The following is an 11,379-nucleotide window of genomic DNA, read 5'->3' on the forward strand; positions in this document are numbered from 1 at the left end:
CATCAGCAGCATGTGACCATGTGTGTGTGTGTGTGTGTTGTTGTTAACATCTTGGGGAATCACCACAAACTCCCAAAGTCCAACCTGTGCATTATTTTACTTAATGTATTGATTCCTGAGAACCTGTGATATACAAAAATATAATACAAACACTACATTCTAACCTCAGAAATGTGAAAATATAATGGATGAGAGAGTAGAACTTATTTTTAATAAATATTACATTATGCTTTCCATATGATAAAAAAGGAAGTTAAAAATTGAGTTTTCCCTCAGCTCTGTTATTATTCAGATTGAATGAAGAAACAAGTATGTAGATATGTCATTTATTGATGACATAAATGAAACACATGAAATTTGGGAATCCGTTCTACAGATTCCGCATCTAAACCATGTTATGGTTCTCCCAAAAGTAAATGACAGTGAATGTTTTCAAACAGATTTATCAAACATTTAAGGTTTTTGAAAAAGAAGTTGGTTGAAAATCCAACTATCCACCCCAACAGGAAAGGACGATTCCAACTAGTTGATTTTGCGCCCGCCAAATTTTAATTGGGGACATGCACTATTGAAAAAATAAAATTCCCTTAATACCTATGTGCAGGGTGGTGGAGTCTCTGCCTGAAAAATAAATCAATGGTGGCCAGCAACCCCTATTAGTATTTATTTTAAATTGCATAAATGGTAAACAATATTTTCAGAACATGGGTTTGAAAATATTCACAACTGTAACAAAACAACATATCAACAAATGTTAAATTCAGTTAATTACATTGCAGAAGGTATTTCTTAACTATACAAATACTTCACAGTGCACATTCCAAATGTACAGTCCTTTATTCCATACTCAAAATTGTTATTTACACTCTACAAATCCCTTGCAAATGACTAAAAATAACTCAGGTGTAATGGGTAGGGGAGAGGGGATGACAGACCTAATCTGAACCATTAGAAGCTAACCTTGGCAAATGGCAGACATGATTTGAACCATCTTTTAAGCTGAGTCTTAGCTCAGCCTAAGGAGCAATCCCCATGAACATGGCAGACATAATCTGACTCTGTGTATCTATGGACAACCTACATGGACATAACCGACCTAATCTGACCAGTTTACCACTTATCACGGGGCAATAAATAAACAACAGAGAGAGAGAGAGAGAAGATCACAGTTGGCTGATATATATGACCCATTTAAAGCTAATTAAGGGACAGCCTACATGAAGATGACTACCCATGTTTGAATTGCATTTTCTGAAAAAACCTAACCTGGCTGCATGATTTGTACCAATGCAAAAACTATTAACTTTGTACAATTTTGATTCAAACCGATGAATGTAATGCTCCCCTTAAATGTTTTGAAACAAATGAATTTGAAACTTGAGTACCATCAATGAATAGAAAAAAGGGTCCTTTTTGAATGTTTGAATTGACGCAGGTAATCAACAAGGGCAAACACAGGACAGAGTTCTTTTTCAGATTGGGCCTCTAGGCAGATGGTAACTGCCTGACCAGATTGCAAAATTAAACTTACGCTTTTTGATTTACATTCTTCAGTTTCAAAATAAATGTTTAACCTTGCAACACTTGATTCATAGATTGCTTGCAGTGTCCAACAATTAATTATTTAAAAAAATCCAAAAAATGCTGTAAGAAACAATACTCTTCTTAACAGAATTCGGTGACTCCAAGTGGCGCTTGTATGAAGTATAGCCTGTATAAGTTTTACAAGAATTTTCCCCGTTATAGAGAGCCTCGTGTCTGCTCCCTGGCCAGATTTTTGAAACCCTTTTAACAATTTCTGAACAAGGGAATTCGGAGATGGGTCTGGCAAATTCAAAATTTTATAAACCGATGAAATGGCCAAAACATGTGATGACAATGTGTTTGGTGAATATTTGTTTTCATAAAGATGAGCCAAAAAATTACAAATGGTGCTTGTCTTTAATGGAAGATCAAGTGTTGTTGGTGAACAATGCTGCAACAAGTTCCATGTATGTAGGTATGCTTTTTTTGTTGCAGGGTTGATAAAGCCTGTATTAGATTCCGGGCCATTGGCGTTAAATGTGCAAAAGCTGGCAAGGAACATGGGTTGGATGTTTGTCTAAGAATGGAGCCTCCCTGAAAGCCTCCTGAAATTTTAAACGAGAGAGTCTGTCAGCAAGTACATTGGATTTTCCTGAAACATGTTTTGCTCTAAAGTGTATATTGCACTGCATTACTACAAATACAAGCCGACGTAGCAATTTCATGAGGTTATGTTCTTTAGATGTCTGTTTATTTATGATCTCTACAACTGCCATATTGTCAGATAAAAACAATATTTTTTTGTTTTGAAGTTCATGCCCCCATAATTCTAATGCAATAACAATCGGAAAAAAGTTCTTTGATGCAAATTTGATATTGTATAAGGGCATTAGGCCATCCATTCTTTATTTAGGAAAACAGACTTTCCATTAAAGTGTTCCATGAAATATGACCATGTAGCTAAGTCAGCTCTCGCTTCCTTTTCTAGCTTAACATATCGTTTAGAATCATCGAAACCACATGTGAAATTGATTAAACGCCTTAAGAAAGCCCTACCACGTACTACTACCCCACACGCAAAGTTAAGAAGACCTATGACTGACTGTAATTCTTTTAATGAGACTTTTTTGTACCTTTTTAAGTGATCTAATATTTACTCTAATCTTGACAACTTTTTCAAATGGAAGTCTGCATTCCCTGTATCTACGTATATCCCATAGATAATTATCTTAGTTGTTATTGTCTGCGTTTTATGCATCTTAATAGGAATCCCAATTTGCCTACACAAGAATAAAAAACTAACTAGATCATCCCTACACTTTGATGAATTTGGTGGGCCCACAAAGAAAAAATCGTCTAGGATATGAGAAACCCCCGCTGCTTTAAAAACGTTTTCCATTATCCATTGTAGTGCACAGATTAATGATTCAAAAATTTGACAACTGCTACTTGCCCCCATTAGTAAACACATGTCATAATAGAATGAATTTTGCCGATGAAATCCTAACAGATGGTGATCTAGGGGGTGAATTGGAACTATCCTAAAGGCATCTTCGATGTCAGACGTTGCCATTAAACTATTTTTACCAAATTTTTTAACCAAACCTACAACATTATCTATTGAATCATAGTGCACAGCAGAGAGCTCTTTTGGAATGTTGGCATTCACGGATTGGTCTTTAGTAAAAGACAGGTCATGAATTATTCTGAAATTACCTGATTTCCCTTTAGCACTAAACCGAGGGGTGATACAATAAAGCGATATGATGGGGGTGTAAGGAATGGTGCAGCAATTCTACCTTTTTCTAGACCTGCTTCTATATATTCATTGATAATATTTGGATGCTCCATTGTTGATTTATGATTTCTCGACATATGGGATATGATAGGATCTGTGACACAACCCAGGCAAAAGCCTTGTTTAAAACCCTGAACCAAATAAACTGGAAAAGGATCTATCCTAATGGGCTTGAAATTCACTTAATTTGTTTGGGTTGACTGGTGTTGAAGTTGAAGCCCCCCCCCCCCCGTGGTTGTTGAAGCTCTGGGTTTAAAATTTGATGTTTGATTTCTTTTACCCCGTCGACAACTTCTTTTTGTGTGGTTTCCGTTGCATGTTTGGCATGTATGAGAGAAGGGGCACTGGTCATTTGAAAATTATCCCCATTATAAAAGGCATAGCAGAAACGGACTTGCGATCTACTTGCCATTTTCGGAAAAAACTGTTAGGCAGTGTTATTAACACAGGTGTCTGTAGCAGCTTTTACTCTAAGTTCTTCAATGGGTTTTTGCCAGGGGACATTAACTGTTTCTTTTAATTGTCTAAAATTCTCGTCATAGACTCTCCAAGCCTTTTCGCCTAGCATTTTGTGCATTTCCCTTATGAAAAAGCAATATTTTAACAAATGCGGGGCTTCACTTGGGGACTTTTCCAAATAGATTGCTGTGAATATCAAAAACGCATCTGTCCACTGATTAATGGACAGAGGCGTTTTTGGCTTTGTTGCATTTTGCTGTATTGTAACTGATCCGGCAGCAATATTTAAAGATACTGGATCCCTAGCTGCTGCAGCAGCACACGCAAATCTAAATACTGATCTTCCCAGATTTTTTGTTTTATGCGTTGTGCTACTGTTGCACCGAGGGGAATCCCATCAGTGATGGATATGCTATTTGCCACTTTTGGGGTTGCTGGCTCACCTGAACTCAATAGCTGATTAAGTAATGCTGATACGTTGCTTGTAGCATCTGAAGAAGGACCGGCATCATGCACACTGGATTCGGTGGAAGGGGCATTATCTGAAATTTGCACGTCCTGAGGAGCCACTTGTTCAGTGTTAGTGATGGGAGATTGGCTACTACCCTGTTGCTTTATAATTTCAGCTGCAAGTTTTTCATAATCGATCTGCACGGTTGGATGCTCCGCCGGTTTTGACACTTCACTTTGATTTTTTCTTTTCTTTCTCGTCCTCGGGGTTTCGTCTGTGGCTGGCTGTCTCTTTGGCATGGTTGAAACTGAAAGAATTATGTGTATTTAGAATATATAGCTTTATATTTTAAGCAAACTACTTCTGGTTGCTACTAATGTTATATTGAAAGGTCTCATCAACATGTTAGAAACTGCCTTTCATAAAATTTTGCATAATTTGATAATTATTACATGATTTTCAGATTTCAATAACAGTCGCTTCAAATCTTTAAGTGAATTTCCTCAGTGATGCAAACATATCTGTTACATTTTAGTGATTAATCAAGCTGTTATAAAATAAAAAGGCCATGCCTTACTCTTGATCATGTATTAAAAGATAGCAGTCAAGTAATACTTTGAGACAGACATATGACTTACACATTACGCCTAAAAAAACAACTTTGCGACACTAAAATGAAAAACTTTGACGCCATGCAAACTGTAAGTTCACATTGCAAAACATAACTTTGAGACAGTAACATGGAAAACTTTGACATCATATATACTGCTAGTTCACTTTGCGAACCGATAACTTTGAGACAGTAACATGGAAAACTTTGACATCATGTATACTGCAAGGTCACATTGCGAACTAATAACTTTGAGACAGTAACATGGAAAACTTTGACATCATGTATACTGCTAGTTCACTTTGCGAACCGATAACTTTGAGACAGTAACATGGAAAACTTTGACATCATGTATACTGCAAGGTCACTTTGCGAACTAATAACTTTGAGACAGTAACATGGAAAACTTTGACATCATGTATACTGCTAGTTCACTTTGCGAACTGATAACTTTGAGACAGTAACATGGAAAACTTTGACATCATGTATACTGCAAGTTCACATTGCGAACTAATAACTTTGAGACAGTAACATGGAAAACTTTGACATCATGTATACTGCTAGTTCACTTTGCAAACCTATAACTTTGAGACAGTAACATAGAAAACTTTGACATCATGTGTACTGCAGTTTCTAATGGAGTTTATATCTAAAACAAATATATAAAATTGTTATTATTATTATTTTACTCAACTTGGATGTTTTGAACAGAAATATCTCTAAATCTCTTACTAGATCTGTAGATATTTGACTCATGTTCTATTCATATAAATACATCATTTTACATGATTTTTGTTCATATCATTATACTAATGATATGTGACCTCAAATTTACTAATACCGGCCTTAGCCTCCTGCAAGTGTTGACCACCGCATATTTGATACTATTAAGGTATTTGACCATCGGTACTGGACCGGTACTGCGTGACTTTGTAGATAGATGGACTCCATCAGGCCCCAGGTACTCTAAGTTAGCCCAAAACCCCCGGTGTTTCCAAAACGTTACATTTGGTAAGGATCCAGATGCCGAATGCAGGAGCTGATTGACCTCAATAACCCCGTTGTTGTAGAGAGGTGGCGATTTTTGAGGGTCCCGTCTGATGAGTTGTCCGATGATAACGTGTTTGACACCTATCCCGTGTACCAGAAAGTTTGCCAAGGAAATTATGTTTCTCACAATCTTTGCGGGGGGATCAAAACAAAGGTCATTCCCCCCAATTTGCACAAAACAAATGTCTGGGGCTGTGTGGAAAGTGCATAGTGGCGATGTCGCCAAACGTTGAACTGTTAGCCCACCTTGCCCCCGGATCACCACCGAAAATTTGTCACGGTCCAAACACAGATTTTTGTATCGTGTATTTTCACTCATGAATGTGTCCAGTCTTCTAATATATGAATGGCCAATTATCACGACCTTCATTCTGTCCGCCACTTTGAACACCCCGCATGTACCCAGGCTCCGATGGAGTCGAAAAACAGTCACAATGTTAATCCAAAATCTTATCACTTACGTTTGATATCAACTGTGCATATAAGTCTTACGCTCGCAAATGCACTAATTGTATGGTGTTGAATCAAGATTAATCCGTAATTGCGGTGCTATGCTTTTCATACAAAAAATAACATGTACCAACACTTGCTGCATCAACAGTGATATCAATCACGTGACATCTGTGACAATATCTAACGTCTAATTACCGCAAAACCCCGAAACCCAAGCCTATGCATTACCTAACTTTGTTAACCCTGAAACCTGTGATATACAAAAATATATTACAAACACTACATTCTAACCACAGGAATGTAAAATTATAAATGAATGCATAAAACATATTATTTACAATAATATTACATAAAGAAATATTAGTGAGCTTTTAATTATTCAAGGATTTTCTTTTCTACTTGCACATAACATCCGTATAATGTTACACGTTTATATATTTATTCATTAAGTATATTGGATATGATATGCTTTAATCAAATGAATTTGAGATCCGAAGAATAAAGAAATTGTGATAAACTGAAACGAGAAATAAAATCCTGAAAAAAGTTAGGAAAAGGGCTGGAAAACAAAAACTTCATCCTCAGCCTGTGAAAGTATTGTGTGGTGTCCGCAAAACAATTTTTTTCTTTAAAATTCCACAAATTTTTAATGGATCTATTTTTAGATAGAGATTATCCATAATCAAGTATACACTTTAGTAGAAACAAAGATAATTTTTGAAAAATTATTTCTGAACCTGTTTTGAGTAAATCATCGGAAGAATCTGAGACTGATCTAATAAGTGAGGATTCTCAAATATTCCTCAGACGTAGAAGAATGAGAAGGTTTCATTACTTTAAAGGAGGCTTCTTTCACTTTACATAAAATGAAAACAGACAAATCACCAGGTTCTAGTGGTTTTTCAATTGAATTTTTAAAAGTTTTATGGAAATATATGGAACGCCGTCACTGCCTTATAGCAGAACACTGCGATTGCATTGCGTCAACCTTCCATTACATTATGTCAACTCTTTATGACATTTACTCACACTGGTATTGCATTGTGTCAACTTTCCTCTACATTATGTCAACTCTTTATGACATTAACCCACACTAGTATTGCATTGTGTCAACCTTCCATTATATTATATCAACTCTTTATGACATTAACCCACACTACTATTGCATTGTGTGAACCTTCCATTACATTATGTCAACTCTTTATGACATTAACCCACACTACTATTGCATTGTCTTAACCTTCCATTACATTATGTCAACTCTTTATGACATTAACCCACACTACTATTGCATTGTCTTAACCTTCCATTACAGTATGTCATCTCTTTGTGACATTTATTAGCACTACTATTGCATTTTATCAACTTTCCTTTACATTAGGTCAACTCTTTATGACATTTACACACACTACTGTTACATTGCGACAACTTTCTTTTACATTATGTTAACTTCTTTATGACATTTACTAACACTTCAATTATATTGTGTCAAACTTTCACTTCATTATATCAGTTCTTTGTGACATTATGTCAAAACAATTTTACGTGGTGTTAAGATACATTTATATAATTTCAACTCAGTATTACATTACGTGCACTCTCTACTATTTGGTCTGAGTAGTTCATTACCTGATGTGAATTTATCTTAATTTGATATCAAGTCGCTATAATACAATGTCAGAATTTCATTACATGATGTCAAAAAATTGTCACATGTGGTCAATTCTTTTACTACATTATGTTATCAATATGCTACATGACGACGTGAATCAATTTCATGATGTGAATTTGCCCTTACTTTTTAACAAATCGTTATTACGTTATGTCATTGTGTCTTTACATTGTGTCAAAAATGCTCAGCCTCTTGTCAGAATACATGTATCATAGGCTATTTCATATTGATCTGCTGTGGAAAGCTCATGTTATACTGTGCGCACTCTTCTACATTATGTCGATTCACTATTACGTTATGCGAACACGGGTATCCTCGGCCTTTGTATGCGCATAACGTATTTTCCGCGTTCCGCAGGCACTAAAAATGGCGGGAAAGAAAACAGTCGTAGAAGAAATTCTCGGCGATTTGGGAATGGCATATTTAAATGAAAACGTAAAGCGACAAATGATTGACAATCTTGAAACGTGCAGCGCAAGGCCTTCACACTGCGACTGTGAATTAATTCTAATGGCGTTTACTTTAATCTGATAATTAAATAAATCAAATATTATGAGTCGAGCAGCATTTTTTTTTTATTTTCATATTGAATTGTTTTTGTTTTGTTTTTTTGTTTTTTTGTTTTTTTTTAATAGAAGTCTTAAACTTCTTATCTTATTAAGAACATTGTCATATGCTTTTATCAGTCTCTACCTCTCCTTTCTATTTTTAAAAGTGTTAACACACAGTATAACAAACGTGCAACGGTGGGTTGGGGGTTGGGGAAGGAATCCCGTCCTTCCATCTTTAGTGACCAAAATATACATAAGATTAATAAATTTATTGGTTTACTTTGTAGGACATTGCTTAAGATTAGCTGAATAAAGTTGAAAACTTTTTTCTATAAAACTATAAAGCCTAAGAGCTTTTTCCCCCCTTGGTCTCCAACCATATACCGTCCCCCTTCCTTGTGCAAGATTCCCATATCCGCCACTGTATATGTGCCCTATGCATGCTTGCTAAGGCATATTCAACTGATTTATACTGATATATAGATTTTTGTAATAGAATTCTGGCACTGGAATTGTTGAAAAAATTACTAATTCCAGTGACGTAGCATTTTTTTTGAAAGGGAGCCGAGGTCAGCCAGAAAAAAAATCTACTCGAAACAAATCCTATTTTTTTTTCAAGTATACTACATTACCCGTAGTGGACTATACTTCAAGAAAAAGTGGGGATGGGGCTGTGCTTTCCATGAACATTACATTTTCTACAGTAAAGTTATATATGGGAAAAGAGGGGGGGGGGCTGATATTATGTGCCTGAAATTCGTCCTAATCAATGAAGAGCCCCCCCCCCCCCTTCTCTTACCAGTCATTAAAACATGGTCGTCAACATTCATTATATACCAGATACACAGCTTTGAGATAATGAAAATGTATTTTTACATCAGGTAATGAACTTTTGGTATCAATATGATGAGGTGTTAACACAATATAAAGATGTTTTTAAATCACATTAGAAAAGGTTGACATAACGTAATTATATATCCAACACATCACGGAATGGAGTTTTGACATAATGTAATAAAGTGTTGATATAATATAAAGTTATGTTCACATTATGTTATACACTTTTTACACCGCGTAATAAAGCACTGACATGAAGGTAAGATGTGTTCACCTCACATAATGATGCTCCCGACGTATAATAAAGATAAATCCATATCACGTAATAATGATTTGATATAATAGAAATATACACTCTCAAAAAGGAATGGATTTTTGACTTCATGTAATGATAAGTTTAATTATAAAACACAATTTGCTTGACGCAATGCGATTTTGACCTCGCATATTAAAGAAATGAAATGATGTAAAGAAACATTCATTTCAAGTAATAAAGTTTTAACACAATGTAAACACATAATCACTTAACAAAATGGATTTTTTACTTCAAGTTATGAAGTGCTGACATAATAAAAGAATGTATTTACTTCATGTAATGCAGCATTGACTTGATGTTATGATATTTTCACATCATATCATAAAAAATGACATAACGTAAAGATATGTTTACATCACGTAATCATAAATTGACATAATAAATGCATAGTTGTATGCTATAAGGCAGTGATGGCGTTCCATAGAAATACATTGAACACTTTGTTGTTAGATCAATTAATTAAGCATGTGAGAAAAGCCTTATGTGTATCATACAGAGACATGCTATATAAATACCTTTACCAAGGAAAATTCCTAAAAAACTGGTTGTCAATTACACTCCTAAATACTGTATACAAAATTGCATCAGGAACTATTGCTTACAGAATAAAAAAAATAAAGTTTACAAAGTGATTAATAGCGATCAAACGGAATTTATTTCGAATAGTTACTGGAAAAATATTCTTCTCATTTATATGGAATGATCCACAACACAGTATGAAGAAAGATTTCTTCGTAAAAATATTTGAAGAAGTGAACTAAAAATGATATATCTTAGAGTTTTCACCGCATCATTTAAATTATTTTGGATGAGACAGCTCATTCTGTCAGACAAAGGTTTACAATTTTGTTTACATTAAATAGGTTTGATAAAAATATTAATATGCCGCATTGAATATATTAAGAATATCAAGAGGAAGCTTAAGCTAGTTTTGGAAAGATGTCTTTTAGGCTTGGATTGAATTAAATGATAAACACTCTAGTGTATGCAAGAATGCAGGTGACATATCAATTTTCTATAATCCTAAAGTTGTCATTGATGGGGAAGTCATTAATAATAAAAAATAGTATGACCTGAATGTTAAATTTATTAATGAGCTTACAGATGAAAATGGTTCTATTTATACTTATGAGGAATTTGTAGCATACAGTGTATATCCAAAAGTAAGGCATAATTACTTAGAATTTCAGGTATAATACGAGGGATTATTAAAAAGTTCGTGGACTGAGGCTGTAAAATTAGTACTATGTGGTCTGTGCTTTCAAAATTTATATGGAACATGAAAAAAAGAAACGTTGAAATTTTTACCCAAATTTATTTCCCAAATTTTTATAAAATAAAAGCGACATTATATGATCACGCTGCGCTGCCGTCGTTTATTTTAATGACGTCCGACAACGTCATTGTTTTTTCAATGTCCTCATGCACTTTTTCTGATGAGATTCCCTGAAGCTGAGTAAGGACTTAAACCCGCCTTTTTATATGACTCTACAATGTCATGAACAGCCTTTTAATGAATATAATAGATATATTCCAAATGTAATTATACATTTGGAGGGATTCTCGTTTGATTGCCGGTATACTTTGCTTTTGGGAGTTTAATATCTTCAGCAATGTCATTTTTTGACGCATTGATTTTCAACCCGACAAAAATAACA

At 34.8% G+C, this 11,379-nt stretch overlaps 1 protein-coding gene across 1 annotated transcript; it reads right to left on the bottom strand.

Annotated features, from left to right (window-relative positions):
• Positions 1–3,630: 3,630 nt before the first annotated feature.
• Positions 3,631–6,684, bottom strand: LOC134257338 (uncharacterized). The gene is made up of 2 exons (XM_062739965.1): positions 6,354–6,684; positions 3,631–4,539 (listed from the first exon to the last, which is right to left on the bottom strand). Exon 2 carries the CDS (start codon positions 4,529–4,531, stop codon positions 4,067–4,069), a length of 465 nt encoding a protein of 154 aa, XP_062595949.1. The 5' UTR covers positions 4,532–4,539; positions 6,354–6,684; the 3' UTR covers positions 3,631–4,066.
• Between the last annotated feature and the right edge of the window lie 4,695 nt (positions 6,685–11,379).

Source organism: Saccostrea cucullata, unplaced genomic scaffold (assembly GCF_032062105.1).
Source record: "Saccostrea cucullata isolate Sc308-1 unplaced genomic scaffold, CSIRO_AGI_Scuc_v1 ctg23667, whole genome shotgun sequence".
NCBI classification, from domain to species: Eukaryota; Metazoa; Mollusca; class Bivalvia; order Ostreida; family Ostreidae; genus Saccostrea; species Saccostrea cuccullata.

Coding starts and splice junctions, on each gene's coding strand:
- LOC134257338 (XM_062739965.1), bottom strand. CDS start 4,531: ATGCCAAAGAGACAGCCAGCCACAGACGAAACCCCGAGGACGAGAAAG.